The 23,116-nt window shown below is 43.3% G+C and overlaps 1 protein-coding gene and 1 long non-coding RNA gene across 2 annotated transcripts in view; one reads left to right on the forward strand and one right to left on the reverse strand.

Annotated features, from left to right (window-relative positions):
* Positions 1-971: 971 nt before the first annotated feature.
* LOC136297132 (uncharacterized) lies at positions 972-7,969 on the forward strand. Its single transcript, XR_010723105.1, has 3 exons — positions 972-1,032; positions 3,183-3,294; positions 7,637-7,969. It is a non-coding gene; the product is annotated as an uncharacterized lncRNA (long non-coding RNA).
* Positions 7,970-9,205: 1,236 nt separating this feature from the next.
* Positions 9,206-23,116, reverse strand: part of CLINT1 (clathrin interactor 1) — a 47,344-nt gene continuing 33,433 nt past the window's right edge. Inside the window, exons 7-12 of the mRNA XM_066197085.1 lie at positions 20,228-20,471; positions 19,640-19,721; positions 15,363-15,440; positions 12,444-12,739; positions 11,617-11,821; positions 9,206-10,889 (exon numbers count right to left, since the gene is read on the reverse strand). Of these exons, the coding sequence (XP_066053182.1) occupies positions 10,549-10,889; positions 11,617-11,821; positions 12,444-12,739; positions 15,363-15,440; positions 19,640-19,721; positions 20,228-20,471 (1,246 nt within the window). The 3' untranslated portion in view covers positions 9,206-10,548. The remainder of the gene's footprint in view (positions 10,890-11,616; positions 11,822-12,443; positions 12,740-15,362; positions 15,441-19,639; positions 19,722-20,227; positions 20,472-23,116) is intronic.

Below are 23,116 nucleotides of genomic sequence, written 5' to 3' on the forward strand. Positions count from 1 at the left end.
GGGAATGTGCAGACACGTGTCTGAAGACCTTGCAGGGAGGCAGCACTTGGTGGAGGAAGCCATGGCCAGGCCAGGCAGGAGCGACAGCGCAGCTCTGCCAGGGAGCTCCTGTGGGTGCTTTGGGTACAGGAGCAGAGTCACCCTGTGCCTGTCCAGCAGGGATGAGGACGTGGCTGGAGGAAACACTGCTTGTGGGAGGAGTGCAGGAGCTGGTGTTGGGACTGCTAGAACGCATCGGGAAACAGCGACTGCTGGTGCTGCTGCCCAGGCTGCAAAACAGGACTCTGTGTGTATCCTTACCATGTCACATATTTACAGGCAGAAATCACAAATCACTTATACACAATGATGCAGTGAAGTAAATCCTGTAAAATACTGTTGTTTAAGAATGTGGGTGCTGTGGTAGAGTTATGTGTAAATGCACCAGAACAGGCTGGAAGAAGGAAACCATCCCCTTGCTGTCCTGCCCTTCGGGGGACGAGGCTCAAGCTCGGTACGTTTTTTCCATCAGAGCGTGGTCAATGGAACAATTGTACAACGTGTTGATCAGGAAAAGGATGTGGGGGCTTAAGTGGAAAACCTGATGCTATCGTGCTAATGGCAGAGAGCAGCAGGAAGGATGGCAAACAGGATACTCACCACGCTCAGAGGAAAGAGCTCAGAGTGATGCCGGGGCTGCAGGGCTGGAGTCAGCCAGGGTCCATTCTGTGAGCTGGACCAGAAAGCACAATGTCCCTGATCTTACACTCCTCTGCTGGGAGCAAGGGCTCCTTTGCTGATTCTTTTGGGAAAAAGTGAGCAACTGTTAGGCAACATCCCAAAGTTGGTGGAAAAACCAACTGGAGAAAAACTTACCTACAGTTGGCTTGGAGGCTTGGAAATGAGAGCAGTGGGAGGCTGACAAAAGGGGTGGGGGATGCTCTTGGCATGTGAGAGCAAGGAAATGGCTTTTAGTTTTCTTCTTTTGGAGGAGTGTCTCACAGGGAAAGGATCCCATATGGAATAAGGAGCAGTAATATTCACTGACTGCAGGTCAGGAGAGGGTGTTTGGGTGAGGGGCGCGGGTTGTGTTTGTTCTGAAATTGCCTGTTTGTAGTGGTTTGAAAACCAGGGGTGTAAAAAGTTAGTATTTCAACTGGGCAGGGTATCCTGGTCCGAAGGTAGGTGTGTCGCCCCAGGGACTCTGGTCCCCTTCCCACATTGTGAGGGCTGGCTAGTGATGTTGCAACATTGCAGTGTAACTGGGTGGTGGAGTCGAGGTGCACTGAAACAGATCATTGATGTAACTTTCCTTAAAATCAGCCCCAGAGGTGTGAATTGGAATCAGCTCCAGACCTCTCCTGTTTGCTTTTGGAACTGGATATTCCAAAGCGTGTTCCTTGGTGTGTTGCTGGTACGGCAGTAACTTTTGTGTGTGTGTGTGTGTGTGTAGCCTCATTTACAAATGCTTTGCATCTGGGTTTGCCCACCCTCCTCATGTGCTGACAGTTTTATACTGATAAGATAGTGGCTATTAATTAGTTTACTTTAAAAGCAGCCATGTGCCTGTCATTCCTTTTTGGGTCAAAATGCTCTGAAGTCACTCGTTCCTCAGCCTGGTGTTTTAATTAAAAGACCCTTAAAAGAGGGAGGTTCTGTCTCCAGCTATTGCAGTCATGGCAAGCCTTAGTGCGGCAGAGGGCGAATCACTCGCCCAGAGCATCCTCCACCCTGGCCTCACATCTGTTAACAAGTGTAAACTAATGAACAAAGAGCTGCTGTTTGTCACAATATCCAATCTAAGGGTTTCCCAAAACTGCTGTAGGCTGACACAGAGAGATTACAAAAGGCTGCAGCCCCTGACCTCAAAAAAGTCTTCAAAAGAAACTCCTGTAAAGTTTTTGCTGCCCAAAAAGGAAAGTCTTCTGGTAATGTAGCATTTTAGTAGCCAAAACTACACCAAGGTTTCTGCTGACTGGGTGAAACAACATCTTTGTTTCACATGTGAATGCTGTTCTGTAAAGATTATTTTTCTCCATTTATATATTAAAAAAAAAAAAAAAAAAAAAAAAAAAAAAAAAAAAAAAAAAAAAAAAAGGGACTTGAAGCTTACAAGATGAAGGTAGCAGCTTACTCAGGCAGCCACCTGCAGCCACCCAGCTGGGCAGGTTGTGAGGGCAGGAGAGGGAGCAAGAGCCACGCAGGCACCAGTCCCTGGGATGGGCTGGGGTGCTGAAATCCCAGGCCCCAGAGAGAGAGAGAGGACAGGAGCGTGTGGTGACAGGACAAGGGGGAATGGCTCCTCCCTGAAAGAGAGTTAGTTGAGGTTAGGTGTTAGAGAGAAATTCTGTAATAATTTAGAGAGGGTGTGAGGGTGTTGAAGCCTTGGTACAGGTTGCCCAGAGAAGCTGTGGCTGCCCCATCCCTGGAAGTGTTCAAGACCAGGATGGATGGAACTCTGAGCAATCTGGTCTAGTGGAAAGTTGGTTGGTTGGCTGGAGGGTTGGAATGAGATGATATTTAAAGTCCTTTGCAACCCAAACCATTCCATGATTCTGTGATCCTGTGAAGACCCTGCCTCAAAGAAAATGGGAAAATCAGCAGCGGCTCGGGCACCCACATTTACTGTGAGTCTGGCCCTGGAACAGGAGCAGAGAAACCGTTCCAGGGGCCCCGGGGGTGTCCGGGCAGGAGGTGACAGCGCCACCCAGCCCATGGGGCTGCTCCGGGAGCGGAGCTGACCCAGCGGCTGTGCCGGAGCTCGGGCCGCTTCCCTCTCTGCCGCTCTCGGTGCTCCGGGCGGAGCTGCCGGCGCCGGGCTGTGCTCCGCCGCACACCGGGTCGTTCCCTTTGCCCCAGCGCCGTTTGCCTCTTGTCAGGCTGCGAGTGCTGAAGGCAGAGACAGCCCCGCTCTCCGCCTGCGCGCTGGACCGTGCTCTGCCGGCCGTCATTGCCGAGGCCGGGAGCCGCCGCTGCGGGGATGCTGAACGCTGGGGAGAGGGGAGACCGGGCAGCTCATCCGGCCAGCGCCCTTTGTATCTAATTAAGCTGAAAACTGTCATTCTGTCTCCCTTCCTGCCCGCAGCCAGCCCGAGGCCTCGGCCAGGGGCCGTGGGCAGCTGACCCTCATCGCCACGGCTGCCCCGTGGTGCAGGGCAGGGCGCTCCCGTCATTTTTCCAACTCTTTTTTTTTTTGTTTGCAGATATTTGAGGTTTCCCATGAGCTGCAAGCCCCAGCACGGGGAATGGAAGGTGATGAGCACCTGGTGTGGTTCTTCCCCATCCCAAAGACGATGTCCATGGGACAAAGCTCAGGTATGACTGCCGGTAGTCAGCAGCTCCCTTTGTCTGCCCAGTGCCACTTTCCTGGGAATGAAAAGTGGCTCTGTGACAGTTGTGAGTGTATGAGAGAAAGATGGAAAATGGCCCAGCACCAGGTAGGGAAATTTGTGCATGTCAGACTGGGCTGGAAAACCACTTGGAGGCCAGTTCAGGAAGCTCAAGGTAGGAGCCGACACTTCCTCATCTCCTTTACACACCTCAGGGGGACTTGGGGGAAGGATGTGCTCTCCTGTCTGGAAAGTGGAGGGACAAGGGGAAAACAGAGGCAGGTAGAAAGAAAACTGAATGAACCAAATTTCCTGACTTTTAGGAATTTAACCCTTAGTGCTCCCCAATCCTGGAGTTTGTTTGCAAATCAAAAATGGGAAAAGATTTTGGTAACCTTATAGTATCACCAACAGTTTGTTAAAAGACTAATTGCCAAGTAGCTTATGCATGTGGGACCATTAGTAATTCTGTAGCTATGCAAATTAAAACAGTGATGTATGATTTATAGCTTTAATAATGTTCTGAAGGCTCTTAAATTTTAATCACTTGCAACATCCTTTTTAATATTCAATTACTTTATTAACTAATTAGGTCACTTGCTGAAAAAGCACATAAGGCTGGTGCTATTTTAATATCAGCTGAACATCACAAAATACCTTTGAAATTGTGTAAATGGTTTATTTATTTTAAATAGATCATTAAGGTGCTGTAATTAATAAATCAATTAAGGGAAAAAAAAGACAAGGAATTGATAGATGCCAAATCACAATAGTAGCGGCTTCTCTGCTTACTTTATAAATGTTCACAGAGGTGCTGAACTTGGTGAACGTGGCCACTGAAGCACCTTCTTGGATAATTCGTAATCAGCTGAAGGGATAAGGTTTGAGATATGCTCGGTTCATTATGGATGCTTTTTTGTGTGGATTTAGCTTTCTGATTGATAAAAGCTCCACAAATGACCTTGAAAAGTGAAAGTACTTACAAGGACAGCCCTCCTTTGCCTCGTGCTCTTTTGTCTGCCTCAAAACAGAGAAAACCGCGGCATGTGAGAGCGCTGCTGGTGCTGGGCTGAAAGGGAGAGCTCCGGGGAGGGCGGTGGGCGGCTCTCAGTGACCAACCTGCTCCCCTCACCGCGGGCAGCCCCTGCCGCTGCCCCGGGGCTGTGGCAGCGCAGCAGCGAAGCAAGGAGAGAAAATCCCAGCCCGGCAGAAGCCAGGAAGGTGCTCGGCTGTAGCGCAGAGGTTTACTCCTCCCCTTTACACCAAGTCTGGAAGTAAAACTTCAAGTCTCAGAAGTTAAATTTGTCACCAGTGCGGCTGCAAACTCTGAAAGGGACTTTGAGTAATCGACTGTCTTAAAACTAAGGGTAAGACAAACACTGTCCTAGGAATTAAGTCAATCTTATTAACAGATTTTGCTTTAAGTTATATTGATGTGATGATACAAAGTGCAAATTTTCTCTCTTGAGAAGCTGCTAGTAAGATCCGCAGTAATTACAGAGCACTCATCTTCCCATTATAACTTCTCTTGCTTCCATTTTCTTGTAACAAAAATCTGTAAATCCAGGGGCAAAAAGCTTCATGTTACAATTTCTGCTAGACTGCTGCCCCTTCTGCTAAAATGCTGCAGGCTGCCCTTTACAATTGAGCTGCAAAGAAAACTACTCCAAATCTCAGTTTATAGAGTTTCCTGGGAACTGACACATACATGGTGCAAGTCTGACTCTAAGGCAGAGTCCAGGTGAGGTAACAGACCATTACTCCAGGTCCCCAAACCCAAAAATAAATGCTGCCCCTGTCCCCATCCCAGGGGTGCCTGCAGCCCAGGTCTACTGCAGCTGACAGAGCCCTGTTCCAGTAGTGGGGGTTGAGCTGAAATAATGGATTTTCTTTTAGGAAAACCACCTAGGTACCATCCCTCACTGCTGTGAGAGGCCACTGCATGGGGTGACCATCCCTTGCAAGGAAGGACACACTGGACTAACACAGGCTGTGCAAAAGGGATGGAGAGCCCTAAAATAAATCTATTTCACATTTTATGGGACCTGCCAAAGGAAACAAAGGAGCAGAACGGCTGTAAGGCACCAAATGCTGGTACAGCTTGGGACAACATATGAGCTTCCCACCTTGGAACAAGCACAGATACAACTCTTAAGGGCTCAGAGATACCTGCACAGTCACATGAGGTCAGTGTCACTGTTTTAGTGGGATTTATTTCACCCTACAACAATCCTGTTGTACAACACGGCTCCGGGGCTGTTCTGAGCCTCCTAACAAAGCCCCAGGTCTCAGTCAAATAGGTGCGTTTCTATCACATTCCTGTAACTTCTCCCCAGTCATTTCTTCACGTGAGCGATTCCTGCCTCGCTCCAATCATTTGTGTGGGAAGCCCCACATCCTCCTCTGCCAGACCCGAACACACACAACTGCTGGAGCGGCAAATAAAAGGCCCCCGGTGCCTCGAACCCAACCGGTACCAGGAGAAATGAGGAGGCAAAAGGCGGCAGCAGCGCCCGCAGAGCTCGGCGGGCCCGGCCCTGTCCCCGGCCCTGTCCCGGCGCCGCTTTTTCCGCCCTCTCCGCCGCGGAGCCGCCGGTAGCGCGGAGCCGTCGTTAACCTCCCCGCCTCGATTCAATGTGACAGTGACACTTCACAGCACATTGCATCCAATCTCATTTGAAGCTGACAAAGATTGTTTCTGTTTTATATCTATTGGTTTATTAATGGCCTACAGCCTCTTAAGCAGATGCATATTCATTAGATAGCCAGCTGTTAGGAGGTTCCCAGATGTCGAAAGTAGCTCTGTCTTGGTATACATTCTTTTTTTTTTTCTCCCTTCTCATGAAACAAAGTAATTGTAGCTCGATTAAAGAACCAGTTAATTACTGAGCCAGTACCTTATGGCACGATTTAAAAAAAAAAAAATCTGGAAATTTGTGAGGAGTAAAGACATTTTTAAAAACAGAGATGAGCTGAGCCTTTGCTGTATTGTACACATGAAGAATTTACATAGAAGTAGAGACTGGATTACTCCATGTAAAGAAACCCCAGCGGCAGAATCCAGGGATACACTGAGTTGTTCGAAGACATCTTTCTTCATTTTCCCCATTCTGCAGATTTTCTCTTACCTCTTATCATTCCTTAGGTGAATAGTGGATGCAGAAACACATAAAAAATGAGAATGAGACACATCTCAGTTTTTAAAGGTCATTTTACATGGAGAAGAAAACTTCCACGGAATCCCAACTAGATGAAACTGTGACCAGATCATTGAACAAGCCATAGAGATTGACTTACAAATTCCAGGGGCCATCCTTCTGAGTCTCACAACATTAACCCAGCTCACTGAGATGTCTGTATTTTCTTTCCTCAAAGCTCTAACAGCAGCTCCCAGAAGCAGGGCTACCACAGCATCCTCTAGGAAGCCCTTTGCCCGTGGAAATGTTTAAAGTCAGCTCCAAGTCCATGGGATCTGGGCAGAAAAGGTTCCTGGAGATTGCGGTTTCTGCCTAACTGCACACAGCAACAGCCCCACTCTGTCCCAAGAAGGAGCTGCACTTCCATCACCAGGAGAGGAAGAAGAGTTTGAAAACTTGAAACAATTCTAAATTATAGTCAGTGACACCTTGGAATAAAACTTGTGAGGAAGGAAAAATGAAAACCAAAAACGCCCTCACCATTAAAAGCCTTAATCAGAAGCCAGCCACGACACTATAAAATGTCATCTGCTGTGAGCGTGTTTACAGTCGAGCACTGAGGAACATGGAGGCAATTTTGTAGAGTGACTCCTGGAGCAAAGGCCTCTGAGAATAAAAGTGTCTTTAGATATTTGTTATCTTGTTATAGCTGGTATCACCTTGAGTATACAATGCCTGCCTGCATTATGTAAACACTTCATTGATAAATCCCTCCCCCCCCTCCCCTAAGCTGTGTCAGACTGTTCTTAGCTGACAGATAGAGCTGAAACAGATGCTGCTATAAATACCCTTGTTTAGCTGTTTTGAATATAATTTCTTTTGTAGAACATGGTGGGTGCTCTAGTTCTCACTGAACTTGCACCTGTGCTGGAATTTATTACACATCAAGATGCATTTTTTTAATGATTCTATAAAAAACCCAAACACAGTTGGGTTCTGCTGCCCTTTTCTCCCCTTCTGAAGTAGAGAAAACTTTTACAAAGGATTACACTCATTTTAATTGAACTCTTTTGAAGTTTAGAAGCTACAGAATCCAGAGTTGGTAAAAGTTTTAACTCCCAGGAGCAAACACACGGTTGATTTATAGATTCATGTAATTCTATATATTGAATTCTGTGTTTCTCTATACAGATACACAACACCCAGTCAGCCAAACCCTTCTGGAGACATCACACGTACAGCTGGACCTGGAAGAAAGCAGTTGTATTAACACAGCAGCAGGATTCTGGTTATATTCAAATTCTATAATGTAGCAGGTGGTAACTGGTAGATCTGTCCCCATTCACTTAGTAGCTCATTTGCATTTTCACCTGGAAAGGTAATTTCTAGCTTAAAGATATTTTTGTTTGTACCTGAAACATCAGAGATGGAAACATTTTATGGTATTTATCTTAAACAAGTTCAATATTGTTTTAAGCAAATACCCAGTTTATAAAGTCATTTCAGTTTTTAAATAAAGATCTAAACCACATTCTGCTGGGCACTGCTAGCTGCGATCCATGGGCTTGAACTGGGGAGAAAACTTCCAGGCTCCCATCACTGCAGAAAAGATGCAGAGGGACGCACCTGGCCCCTGTTCGGAAGGAATCTTTCCAGGGTTTCTTTCCTGATGTTTATTTTGGTTTGAAGGATTCTGTTCTCACCCACCTGCAGAGGACCTGGCTGGCTGACAAAGCTGCTTCTCACACTCCACACACCCTGCTTTGTAAGGAGGATACTGATCCATGGGATGGACAGAGATCAGCTCACCCCCACTGCTGTTCCCTGAGCCAGGGCACCCTGCACTAAGGTGTGATTGGCACAACCACAAAGACCCACCCCAAAGTGACCACGTTTCCATTGGAGTTACTCCCACCCCTGACAAATCTGCTTCATTATCACCAATGTCACTTAGAAGCAAAACCAAGGGTTCCTCTGAAGAGATGTGAACAACCTGAACAGGGACATGTCCTTCCACTCAAAGCTACTGCACTGGCCAAACCCACCTGAGAAGGACAGCATGAGGAACAGACTCCTCCTGTTCATCCCAGAACTTTCCAAGGATGACTGAAAAGTGCTGCACCCTCCAGCACGACAGGATAACAACATCAACTCCAGGTTTAGCTCTCCTCAGCCCCATCTCCCAGCCCTGGAAGGAGCTTCCTTCCCACCACAATTCTGCATATATTGAACCAGTCTGAGCCTTCCCATCTGTTCCAGCCAGAGGGTTTGAAGATGATTATTCCAAAGAAGTGTAAAGGTTTCAGAACAGGAACCAGAGCCATCTCTCCTACTCAGCTGTTGAAGGCTGCCTTGATTACTTTGATGTAACAACACTTGAAAGCTCCTATTCTTTGAAACTAATTTAAACACATTGAATTGTTGAAAGATTAAAAACCGCAGTCAGCTAATTACACTCACTCTCATCTCTTATTCAGCAAATGAATCACTTTTCATTACCACTTAGCTGAAGTACATGAATTTCTGCCTAATTAGAAATGTTGTAGATGGAGCATTAGCAAGGCTGGAGCGGGTCAGGATATCTTGCCTGCTTCATTTTTAATTCCTAACGGTAGAGCCAGATAGGAAAGGCTTCAGATAAGAAGTCATTAAACAATTTTAAATTATTTATAAAAATTACTTTGCCCAAATTATAATTATTTTTTTTTCCCAAATGCTCTCATAAACGTCAAATGGAATGAAAGGAAAAGCAGCCCAACATTGATTTTAATGAACATTTTAATGTTATGTATAACAGAACATTATGAATACAATGGAAACAAAGTTTTATCAATTTAATAATAAAAAAGAAATCCAACATAAGAAAAGGGAGGCAATAAATTTCATACCTATAGTATAGTGCGTATTCTTAACGATATTCCCAGCTTGTGAATATAACAATGTCCTTGTGTTCCAGATTCTAAAATCTTGATTCATGTGAAATTAAATGCAGAATTACAGAAGGAAAAACAACCCCCCCAAAACCTTAATTCATTCTTTTGCTTTCAGTAAATCAGTAAAATCTTTGACTGCTACAGGTCTCCTTTATTAATATATATATTTTTTACTCCTCTATTGGATTCCACAGCTGCTAATGCCATATTTACACAAAAGAATCACCAAGTGTTGTATAAAAGTCAGGATCCAATGCTATTGGATTAAGTTAGGTTCTAGATTTACATCACTGAAGTGTGATTCACCTGCTGCTGATGCCCTAAACCAGTGGCTCCTCAGGGACATCGATGCTACAAAGGATGCCAAGTGCCACTGGAGAAGAACTCCAAGAAAGTGCATTTTCTGGAGTTTTCTGAAAGGAAACCTTCCAGCAGTCTCGGATAAAGCTTCTCCCAGACTTGCACGGGATATCAGTTGTAACATTAGAAGTGTGTTAAGACCCCAAAAATCTGTTGATCACCAAATTGCTCAGAGAGGATTTTTACAATAAAAATTTGGGTAATACAGCAGCGTGGCTGGAACATTAGCAAAAGTATATATACATTCCAGGTCCCTTTGAATTAGCCATAGTCACATATGTAAGCCATTTTTGGACAAAAATATATATTCTTATAAAAAACTGATCATAGTACTTGAGTGACTTCACAATTGTGGACTCAGTGGTAGTAAAAGGAATGATCCAATTATGACAAAGCGATCAGGGAGAGGGGGAAAAAAAAGTCGAAGCTCTTCAAGAAAAAAGAAAAGTATAAAATTAGATTCAAACATTTTTACCCAGTCCCCAATCCAGTCTTCCATCAAGTCTCAAAGTTAAAATTGGTTCTTCTACGTAGGAAAGGTTTTTTGATGGTCTTAATACAAATAATTTTGCAAAATCATCCAACACATTCCTTAGAAGAATCTCTGACCTCTCCAGAATTTGAACACTAGTTATTTCAACACTTAGAAAATAGCTTTTGGTTCTTTATGTAGACACTTTAACTGATAAAGAAAAAAAAAAAGTATTGATCAGTGTTTCCCATCCCTTCCCCAGCTATATTTGTGCAGCTAAAAATCCTTCATTCAGTCTGCCCACTTATTTTAATCTCGATTTATTTATTTTACAATCTTTATTTGCTAAAATTGGCAAAATTTGCAAAGGCATCTTGCTTGGGTTGTACAGTCCCAGGAGTCAGAGAGGTCATGGCCATGTTGGGTACCCCCATTCCTATCGTGCCCATTCCCGTGGCCGGCACCCCCATGTTGATGCCCATCATTCCCGGGTTCATCATGGGCGTGGGGGCCATGGAGGCCATGCCCATGGTCCCCGACATCACCCCGGGCATGGCCAGCCCCACGGGCCCCCCCAGCAGCGCGCTGGGCTGGGCCCGCACCGGCACCACGCTGGGCTGGGGGCTGAGGTTCACGGCTGCAAAGTTCTGCGTCATCACATTCAGCGGTTGTTGCATATCTGCGACAGAGAGAGAGAGAGCAAAACATCACTGAGTGCAGCCTGGGGTTACTGAGGGGCTCAGTGGAGCCTGGGCACACTTAAAATACTCATGTACTTTAAGAAACTTGTGTGGCCACTGCTGGGAACGTGGATACAATGGCCAGGCCTGCAGCTGTCTCCTGATTTGGACATCAGGAGGAATTTCTTTACTGAAACAGCGCTCAGGCCTTGGCAGGGGCTGCCCAGGGATGTCGGGAGTCCCTATACCTGGAGGTGTCCAAGGAAGGACTGGACCTGGCACTCAGGGCTCTGCGCTGGGTGACAAGGTGGGGATGGGTCACAGGGTAGACTCAGCAATCCCTGAGGTCTTTTAAAACCTTAATGATTCTACGATTCTATTGCACTTGTTTCCTGATTTCCTGTGTGAAGACTCATAAAACTTCTATAGAAGGTATGAATATCACTTTATACCAATGAATATTCTAGAGAAGTTCTAAAGATTAGGAAGCCCGAAGTCAAGATACAGCAATGGTGCAAGCTCTACAGCAGAACCTGCACAGACACAGCCTCCTGAACACATCAATCTGCATTTAAAGAACATCACAATGTACAATGTGACAGTGGTTTACAAAACAAGTGTGACTAAAGGAAGGAAAACAGTAATGGACAGAAGACTTGGATCTCAGGGACAGCCAATGGAACACAGACAGGGCTGAGTGTGCAAAAGAGTGCAGTGATCACTTACTCTGTTGCTGCATCATGGTATTAAGAGATGGCTGTTGGGGCTTGGAAGGCTGCATCCCAGGTACTAAATTGTCCAAACTGATATTTACACTGGGATCTGACCAAGTTGAGGGTAGAGTTTTGCTTGCATTTTTCTGGACCATCTCTGTCCTTGCATTATAAAGTGAGTTAGGCTTCGGCATCATCGGGTTCACACTTTGCAGAGGCTGAAAAAGAAAAGTTTGTTAGGATTCGCTTGAAACAATTTACTGGCAGGGAAACAGGACTAAATAAGTATTCAGTTTTCCACAGATAATAAAAACCCACAAAGCCATGAACTTTAGCTCTTCCAAAGCAGGGCTGCCAGGTGCTGTTCCACAGTTAGATTGGAAGAGTATCTGTAGGCAGAGGTCAATCCCACATCAATGTGGAGTGACAGTGAACAGCAGCAGTTTTGAACTCAAACATGCTGATTCTTTCCTCCTAATATCAAACTGCTCCATTAGAGTTTCCAAACCACTCTCCACTGCAGCAGGCATTGCTGCAGTCTTTTGGAGAACAGACCAGTCCTCACCTCCACCTACCTGAGGCTGGAAACCTGTAACATCCTGTGGAGAATGGCTTTCCACTAGCAAACAACTGCTCCAAAGAAGCAGCTACACTTCCTAGAGCAATGAAGCCCATCTTTAAGAAGACACTTTTCTGTTTAGGAAGCAATTGAAACATTTTTGACAAAACGCTGATCACATCTGAGTGAGGAGGTCTAATGCATTCCAGGAGAGGAATGGATTCATTTTCAAAGCTGTGATTAAGGAGAAGGTCATTAGCAAACTAGCAACAGCAGCATACCTGTGACCTGGACATGGGTAAACTGACGCCCACGGAATTGGAACTCATCATGGAGAAATTCAGGCTTTGTGAGGAGGTCATGGTTGTCTGAGAGGGTCCCATCAAATCAAAAAGATCCATAGAATTGGAAGCAGCTGGAGGCTGGCCTGGAGCTGGCTGTGAGCCACTGAAGAGCTCCAGAGCTGGCTGCTGTGCCGTGCTGCTGAAGAGCTCTCCAGATGGAGCAGTGGCGGAAGGAGAAGCTTGGTTGAAGGCACTCCAGTCACCAAAGTCTCCATTTCCACTTGTTGCTGTACCTGAAGGAAAGGCAACAGTGTGGGAGGAAGGAAAACAGAGAAGAAAGACAAGACTTAGGAGAAAGGAACTGAGCAAATGCCATATTCCATGAACTGAAACAAATGAGAGCTGATCTGTGCCCGTCCAGATTAACATCTGCAGGTAGAACCTCCATCTGGACATCATTCCCTCTCATGAATATTCCAACAATTTTAACAAGGTACGAAAGGAAATCTGAAACACCCATACACAGAAAGTAGAAGATGTTTGATAAGATGTCACCTGTGGATGCCAGGCAAGCAGGGACAGGTCTGCTTCAGTTGAAGTACAACTGGAAGGTAACTTGGGGTAGACTGGAGACTACAGTGAGAACAACACTGAGAACTTGGGTAATATTTATCAACCTTTTATCATGGCATTCTGTATTTGCAGAGAGAGCAGTTGTCGGGAACAAGCAATTGCATAAAGCAAATTCCATCATGACAAAGGTAACTACATCTAAATTTGGTTGTATACAACTGTAGCTTTTTGTAAAACCATGATGAGGGGAATTAAACCCAGAACTTTGAGAGCAGGTTGCCAGGGAAAGCTTATTTGAGGTGATAAGGAATAAGCACTTCCCATCCATGAAGTGCTCAGGGAAAACACATTGGGTTTTTGAAATTTGATTCCTGAACTAAATGCCTTGATTTGAAGCAGAAATTCCATCTTGGATCAATCATTTCACTCAGCAGCAGCTTTGCTGAACTCTTGTAGTTCATCACTAAAACACTGTTCCATTTCAATAGATGGGGTTCTTGGAGACAATGTTTATATCAGAACACAGAACCCAGAGCTCTCTCTGTATTTCTCTGTGAAGGCAAAGCCAACAGCACGAGCTGTTTGTAGACACCTGCAAGGGCACCTCTTCAGCATCACAGATGTTGTGACACAAACCAGTGAACTGAGAGCGTGTCAAACCTTGGAGTCAAACAGGAGGAGATGTTCCTTCCCTCAAAACACCTGTTTCCCGATTAACAAGGAAAGTGTTGATTCACAGCGGTGATAGGGGAAGAAAAGCTTAAAACAGCATTTGCAGAAGATGCTGAATATAAAGCAACACCATGTAAACAGCTCACAGGCCACACAGTGAAACCCACTCCAAGCCTGGGCCACTGGCCAGCTCAGCTTTTTGATTCTCTCACTGATTCACTTTTGGTACTTCAGCTACGTCACAAACAGTGCTGCCATAAGAAATGAACTTTGAGTGCTGGTAAACATTTAAATAATCTCTTGGATTTCTTTAGCTGACTTAACAAAGACTCAAATACACAGAGCTGGAGCAGAAGAATCCAGTGCCAGCTTCTATTTCCTGCCCTATGCAATGGCTGCTTCCATAATGTATTCCACCCACTCATGGGTAACTGCAGCAGTCTTTTACACTTTGCGTAAATATTTATCAACATACACCTTCAACCTTTAGTCATCTCTCTTTATCAACACATTACAATTTAAAGAATAGCAGAAGAGTAAATTTGTTCACAAAATCCAAGTACTGCCAACAACTTCAGTGCATGAAGTGGGCTAATATTCATTAGCTCAGGGCCTTGCTAGAACATCTGCTTTGATCTTCCTCACAAAGAGGCACTATATTAGAATGTTTCAATTAGTATTACATATTAAAAATTAAAACCTACTTTAAATATTCTTGATAGATAAGTAAATGCTGAGTGTGCTCCTTCTGTGTTCAGACCTGTGCACTGAGCACCAATAATGGAAGTGGGGGTAAAAGGGAGAAGGTTTTGCCCCTTCAGTAGGACTTCAAAGATGATTAATCAAGAAGGAAAAGATTTCTAGAGGGGTTTACACTGTTCAGGAATGATTAATCATTTCACAGGACTCCCTGTCCCTTGCATAATGGTGATTGGAATAGATTAATCACGTTAATGCAGATAAAGGATTGTATCAATTTAGACTGTATTAACACAGGAGTTATTTGCATAGTAGGCAGCTTTATGTTTGCAAACAACTTGGGTTTGACTGTGAAAGCTTGTAAAAAAACAGAGCAGTTCTTTCCTACCAAGTAAACTGAAGGTCTATTGACTAACCCAGGCCCAGTAGAGCCTTCCACGCAGCAAAATAAAGGAGGAGATGTAAGCATGCTGACTAAAAGCTGGCTCCCAGGTAGATTTGCTGCTCAGTCTCTTTGCTGTGTTCTCATTTTGTACTTGATCCTGCACCCTGGCTGAGAACCCTCCATCACAAACAACACTCCTGCTCAAATTAACTTCACAAAGGACAGCCAGCCAGCTCTCCCCACTCCAGGGCTGTCTGCAGCCCTGCAGAATCCCACAAACATTCCACCAAAGGAAAATGGATCACTATAGGTGGTTCCCAAATACATTTTATTGCTTTCCAGTCCAATTTTAAGGGAAACCTTTTCAGATGGTGGCCATGTCTCCTGATAAGCTTGTCTGTCTGCAGGTAAAATGTCTGCACATGCACTGAGCCAGGCTGCATCTTCCTTCCTCCCAGAGCACTTGTGGTCCAGTTACATACACACAGTTTACCCTGGAAAGGGAAGGGACTTTCAATAATGCCACAAGGCATCTCCTGCCCTCCTTCCACCCTTCAACAGCACTGCAATCCCTAAATCAATCCTACCTTGTGATGATGGGAAACTCGCTGAAGCAGCAGGTGAACTAAAGTCAGCAAATCCTCCAAACGGGTCACTTGATCCACCTAAGAACAGAGGGAAGCCAAAGCTGTTACAGGACTGTGCAAAGATCCATTGCAACAACTGCATGTGGGATTTATGAAGAAAAGCTGTTCTGCACTTGACACGATGGATTTATTGATTCTGCTCCCTAAGTCAGCTCTGTTTTCCTGTTCATGCCCAGACTATGTTTATACAAGCCTGAGCAACAATAAACTGGATTATTTCCAACTGCCTTGCAGATCTTGCAGCTTTGTTTTCCATGGGAAGAACTAAAACATGCAAGTTTTTGTCACCACTAAAAATAAATTCAGAGATATTAAAAAGATTAACAAGTTTTTAACTAGGGAGTGATGCCACCAGTTTGACACTTTGTAAAATTAAAAATTTGGAAGCATAATATAAGAAGGCCAAACATTCTTATTGTATAAAAGTTAATTTATTATGCTTCCTATGAAAAATTACATGTCACCTTGTATTTAGTTTTTGCGTTACTTAAAGCATGAATGATTCTGCACTGATCTTGAATCAGGATTTCAAGGACAGAGCTTGCATTTGTGTTCATTTTTTTATAAGTTTGCTTCCTTTCTACAGCAAGAACATTAAGTTTTCCAACTAGACATTTGTATACAGCACATAAATTATTAACTTCTGAATGCAGCATAGTAACAATTTTTCATTAAAAAGATACGGCCAAGGTATAAAAGCAGAAGATTTAAGAACCATATTGTAAAGCTGATTTTAAAAATGAACTCAGAAAAGTTACAGAAATCTCCTAGCTATGGTTGGTACTGTTTTTAAGCAGGGATTCCACTGACCAGAGGAAGCCAAGAAGTTGACCTTATTTGTTTGTCCTCAAAGATTTCACCTCCAAGCAGTCCCACCCCCAGAAGAAGCTGCAGCAGTTCAATTATTTTGCTTTTAGTGTTCTGGGTACATTATATAGGTTACATCACAGCTGCTTAGCCTGCAGTGCTTAGGAGGCAGCCAGGTGGGACTGGAACATCTGTGCTGCACTCAAACACCACCAGGGACAGCTTCCAACATCTGGTGCCATTTCGGAATTGTCTTATCGCTGCAAGACATTCTGCCCCATCTGCTACTCTCAACTGGGTTAATTAAACCAGAACCATCTTCTTTTTAATAAATGGCCAGCAGTAATAAAAGGAACCATTCACTTCCTAATACATGTGTACTTGTATTTCTTTTTAATGTTATTTCACTGTAGACATTGCCAGGAAGGCGACTGTTCTTCCAAGGGGAAATGTCTTCTTGCTGAGCGCGTAGTGCAGGATATAAAACATGAGCAGAGAATGCAAGGATGGTCTCTGAATTTTCAGACACAGCACTACAGAAACTCTTTTAACACCTTTTCAAGGGGGAAACAACTTCACATCAAGTTAAGAAATTTCTTCCACACAAATTCTGAAGTGATCTAATAAGCATTTCGTGTTTATACACAAGTTTTATTTTGACACCCGAGAATGAAAAAGAGACAGTGAAATATCAAACTAAAACCCTGATCTGATCCTGTTTACCCTGTCTGCTGCAATGAACATTTTCAAGTAATTTTTTTCCCCACATATGTACTTACAGAGTTCAGAACAGGTTAATGGTTTGAGAGTTTATATGCTGAATGAGCAACACAGATGACACACTCCTGACCACATGCTCGAAGGAAAAAATAAAAATCAATGCTCCCTGCTACACCCATTATCCCTGGGCTGCCTGACAGTGCCTAGGGATTAATTTAATTTTAAAAACAGAACTAGGTTCAAACCCAAAATAACCCCTTAACATCCTCAGTCAAGTTTAACTTTTCCTCACCATCTCTTGCCTGTTTTCAAGTGAAACTGAGTTTCAGAGATAGCTGACAGAGATTAGGCTGGATGCAGTAACTCTCTAAAGAAAGGTTAAGGAACCTCAGCTCCAGTAACACCAAAAAATCCTCCCAGCAGGTCTAACCAGGGGTTTTCCATCTTCTCTTTTATGGCAACCAAGCACCCCCTCACATACCAACTGTGTTGCCCCAGTAAAGAGTAACACTGAGCCAAATCAACCCTTTCACATCTCTGCACCTGAAAATACACAGATAAGCAAACCCGAAGTTCCCTGAATTCACATCACTTCCCTGCCAGTTCCTTCACAGCACACATCAAAGGCTGCCTTTGACCCTTTCCCTCTGCCTTGCCTGACACTGGGAACGTTCTCACAGCCTGTGCTGCAAGGAGCAGTGGTCACAACCAGTGACCTGCACGTGGAGGACAGTGCTAATCTTCTCAACATGAGCAAGCCTCAAAGATTCCCATACCAGATCTGTCACTACAAATGAACCCTTTCCATCTGCCTGCTCAGGTCACCAGAGGTTATTTAGCAGGACCAGCTGGTAATGTGCCTCTTCTCAGCACCATTTCTAAATGCTGCTTTGGAAAAAGGAGAAAAAAAGGTTAAAAAAAAAGAGAAAAGAATAAAGGCTGACTACAGCAATGAGCCAAGCTGATGAAAGATTTAAATATACTGTAATATAGAAGCTGCCACAGCTCTGTTTGAAATATGGTCAAGTTCACTTTGAAGTGGAAACATCTATTCTCGATGAAATCTTATTTTTATAAAAATAAAAACATACACACTGTATATAAAACAAAAAAGGTTCCAATCTCTTCTGCCATAAGAATTAAATAGAAAAAAAAATCAGTACTGACTTGGGATAGTGGTTCTGATTTAGGATCTTAAACTTTCATGGAACTGTGGTAACTCTGGTTTACAATGAACACCTTTATATGTGAAATTAAAAAAAATAGGAAATCGAACAAAATTAAGTTCTTCCTTAAATTTACACATTTGTGCACAAAACCAGACACATGACATGACTTGTACTTCTTAATCTCTAGGAATTAACTCATTTCAGAACAGATATAAAAAACACTGTCTACTTTCCCAAAAATAAAAGTGAGCAAAGTTTTAAAATAAGAAAGAAAAAATTAAGACAGATGTCTGATACTAAATTACCACGACAATTTCCCTCCCCTGCAGTAGAGTTTTGATACATTTTACAGTGTATTAAACACTGCCAGAGGGGTAGGGTAGTGATGAAAGGAATCACAGTCACACAGGATGGTCTCACTACTGGCTTTGGTCACGCAGGACAAGAAAATCCCTGGTGTGACCCTACAAATCCTCTGGGTATGACCCCCAGGTGTGGCTTCAGTTAGGGGTGAGCAAGACCAGTCCCTACAGCCCCCTGACTGCCCCACAGGGCCACACTCATGGCCTGCAGCCACTCTGAACTGCCACTCCTTGGGGCAGCCTCTGCCATTTCACCTTGTCTTTAATCAAGGGCACAGCAGAGCCTTGGCTCAGTGAGTCTCACACCCCTCTGCAGTGCCACCAGGATCCTGTCCATCAGGGACATCCCTCACTTGCAATGGGAAGGTCTCTGAGAAGTTTCTTTCTAGGAAATGTTTGTATTTATTTGCTACTCAAAGTGGACTCGTGTTACAGTTCTCCCAGCTGTGCCATCAGACTACAAGTACACAGAAGTTCTTTTTCTATTCCATGCCACCACAAACCCATTGATATCAGGAACCTGTAAGCACAACAAGTTTAAATTTCAGTAGGTTTTCAAAAGCAAAGCACCAATCCTCTAAACTCCTACCAATCCCATAGGAACACACTGAAATTTAACACACTCCTAAAAAGAATCTGCATTCTGGGAGCATAGGCGTAAATCCCTGTGAAGATTAACAGATTTGCTACACATTTAGAGAGTGAAGGACGTGTTTTAAAGTGAGTAATTTCATTTTAGGTAGTAATTTCTTTTTGGTTCTAGGGTTTGGATCAACCAAGTGCCAAGAGAAAATAAGACAAAGAAACAAGTTTGCCATATACATCAGATGAAAGCTTCCATGAAGATTATCCATCTGCCCAGCCTTTGAACTGCACTATGAGAAATGCTTGAATATGAATGGATTGCACTTGCTTTTAGAGTTAATTATAAATAACTGCATTACATACACAGTTTCTGACAGACTGATCCAGCAGTTAATCTTTGTGCTCCTCACATTTATTAGTCCCATGCAATAGCACACGCAGTACCTTGCTACAAATGGTTCTTTCTAGGCAGTTTTACATTTTTTCAAGCATTCATTTCTCAATTTATCTACTTTATCTTTATTCTAGCAACAAACAAGCTTCTCCTCAGAACTGGAACAGACCCCAAACATACCTGTGGAAGCTGGCTGGCTGGCTCCATCAAACAACAGGTCCACCAGGTCGTTAGAGGACTTGCTGCCAGAGGGGACAGCAGCCTGGAGAAGAAATTACACCAGATCTCAACTCATGGTGCCATTAATCAAATTACATCAGGAGGTTTTCTGGGGTTTTGACGCATTTTGTTTGCTTTTGCTTGGAAAAGATAATAGATTTGTCTTTAAAGCCAACAATGATGTGGCTAACTGTGAAATCAAATGCTGAAAAGCTAAAGGCTCACAGTTTTTTATAACTGAAGAATTTGGTAAGTTTTCGGTAAGTGTGCAGCTTCATAGAATCTTTAACACTTCATGCCAAAATTCTCTTTGCTGTCTTGAAGAGAGCAGAACAAGCTAATGACTATATTCAAAAAATTCTACACCTTAAAACAGTAACAATTAATTACAATTATACTGTTAAACAGACTGTGGTAAGTCCAACTAAACATTTTTGAAACAACAGCTCCCTTGAAGGCTGCATCACAAAGCCCACCCTAAATCAGAAATTGTCTTAAGAGGATAGAAGAAAGCAGCTTCCAAAATGATGTGCCGTCCTGCTGTCTCACCTTTGTTGTAGGCTGTGCAGGATGAGCAGCAGAGTTCTGTTCTGGACTTGCTTTATCTCCTGTGTAATGAGCTGCTGCTCCCAAGTCAATGGTTTTGGAAGGATTTGCTGAGCGTTTCTGTCTGATGGTGGTAATTTCTGTGGCTTGTGCAATATGAATGTGTTTTGTTGTCACAGTCTCCTCTTCATCTTTAAATTCAGCTTTGGGAGATTTGCCTCTTCTTGATTTTTCCTCATCACTGTCACTAGAAAAACAAAAGTGATAGCGCAGCATTTGTGATGGACTTCTCAGTACCTTGAGCAGACATTTGGCTTAAGCTACAGGAGTTTTGGTTATTGCACTTTCTTGTAGCAACAGTTCATGATAAAAATGCTGCTTTTTCCTACATTTGAGAGAGGAACTGTTTCACCCTTACATAACACATCACACCACACAGCATTGCACCTGTTGTACAGAAGCAGTGGAGAAAAGCAGGCTATATTGTTAAACATGAACTGCAAGTCCACGACAGAGGATAATAGCAAAGCAGTGTTTAAACCCAGTACATTGAATTACCTTCTGACAGGAACTCCCCCACACATTATGTAACACTTCAGCAACAGAAAGTGAAGTTGGCAGGTGTGCTCAGTACTTACACCAAGAGACAAAGCAATGAACCACATTCTGTACTGTCTTTTGGGTTTGAACAACTCCATTTGTATTTCAGCTTATTTCCTTTTCCAGGGAACCAAGCTTTCATATTCTTTAAGATGTTTGCGGGCAAAGAATGCTTGCCGAATTATGCAATGCAATGTTACCATTATCAGAGCACGCACAGTCGTTCTCAAAATGTAAAAGAATAAAAATATCACCCTTTGAGGCAAAAACTTTTTAGATGTTGCTGCAAACTATTTGAATCATTTGTTACATTTTCTACTTTTGTATGTTAAGTCTTTCACAAAGAAAGTAATTGGCCCCTAGCAGCAGTCATGTTGCCTGTTTCCATCAGGATTTGTACACAACACTGAGAATTGCTGTAGAGAAAGCTTAAATACATTGGAACGTATTTTGAAATCGTAATTCCCTTAGCAACAGAGTTGAAAGTGGAAGGGGTTTATATTTTAATAATGCATTAGAATACTAAAACTGAAAAATTTAAGAAAGGCTGTCCCTTTGTCAGAGGGAATGCGACAGTAACTGCAATATACTCTGGGGGGGGAGCCTTTGTTCTCTGCTAACAATGGTGGCTTTTTGGGAACACACTGCATGTGCCATTTCCTCTGTGCATGTTACCTGCTCACCACTGGGGATGGCTCAGTTCAGCAACACCACTCAACACCAATGCTCACACCCTTTTGCCATTCTTTTACTGTTAAAAAGATAAATTTCACAGCTGCTGACCAACCAGCAGCTCCGGGCATTGGCTTGAGCCAGCCTTTCACAGATAAGGGAGCTCAAATGGCACCATTTAACTTGATTTTTCTGAAGCACTTCAACCCTGTGTGAGCACAGCCCTGCTGCCCCACCGGTGTGCACAAACCCCCAGAGGGGAGCACAGCCACATTTCCATCTGTGACATCAGGATTTTAACAGGAGCTCCCAGAGCAGAGGGATCTGCACATTATTGTGTACACAGGACATCCATCCCAAAAGCCCTCGAGGAGGGTAGAGGAGGCTGCCAGAAGCATCCAAGACCAAGACAACACAAGTAAGGCCCAGTCTCTCCATGGACCTGCAATGTATTTCTTGTCCACACTAGAGTCCAAGAATGTTCTGTGGGCTGAGGAAAAAAGCGACAAGCAAAGTCTGATTGATCCAGAACTGCCATAGATCAATCTCACTAATGCAAGAATGGAGAAAGTCAGCCTTTGGTGATATACAGCAAAATAAATGACTAAAGGCTCTGAGGAAAGAAATTAAACATATATGCCAGAAAGGAGAATAAATATTACAAGACTCAATTTTCCATGACAACCTGTACTGCTTCCAAACTCTCTCTGGAGACCCACTTCTTATTTTTCTTTAATAGTCACATTAACAAAAAAAAAAAAAAAATTACGGACTAACGTTTGCAGTAAGTGTGTTTACTGTCCTCAGTAAAATTGCAGTGCTTCATCTGAGAATTGCACAGAGAACTTAAAATTATAGCAATGTACCACACAATTAAAAAACTTCTGCAAAGAAAGTATATAATTACAACTTTGAGAAACTAAAGTATGGACACATGTTCTCTTCCTTTGCCTTAAGTTTTTTGTAGTAAGGGGTTTTTTTCAACAACTTTTAAGAAAACAAAAACAGTTTACTGAGACTTTAAGTATCTCTAAATTACACCCCAATGTAAAAGTCACTCTTTAGATACAAATTGCCTTTAAACATGGCTGTTGCCTCCTTTCCAAGAGTACTGGAAGCTTTGCTTCCTTTCTGTTCTGTTCCCTGCATTAACCTTTCTGAGTACTGGAGAAACAAGGATTAACAGCTTTAAGAATTCTTAGGAAAAAAATGCAATTTTTCAGAACCACCTCTGTGTGTCTGCAGCTAGTCCAGAAACAAGTGGTGCAGTGCTGGACTCAGGACAGCAGCTGGTTTATTCAGCTAAGAAATAACAAGCACTAAGAAAGAAAAACAGAGGCTTTCCCACCCCAAGAGGTATTGCTTCTCATTTTCACTACTTGCACAGGGATATATTGATGGAAAAAAGAATCCATTTCCCCCAAAAATGTTAGAATTTTTCATTAAAAAAATAGGCAAAAAAGCAAACTTGGCTTCTCCAAAGCTCACTGTGTAAAGCAGTTGCACTGAAATCCACTGTGCACACAACATTTTGCATCATTTAGCTCTCTGGTAAAGTTCTTATTTCCTTCAAGCATTTTTTTTCCATCTATGCAAACCACTGGCTTTGTAAGTAAAGTC

The sequence above is a fragment of the Chamaea fasciata genome, unplaced genomic scaffold (assembly GCF_029207755.1).
Source record: "Chamaea fasciata isolate MVZ Bird 193981 ecotype frontalis unplaced genomic scaffold, bChaFas1.0.hap1 SCAF_15, whole genome shotgun sequence".
In the NCBI taxonomy this organism is placed as follows: Eukaryota; Metazoa; Chordata; class Aves; order Passeriformes; family Sylviidae; genus Chamaea; species Chamaea fasciata.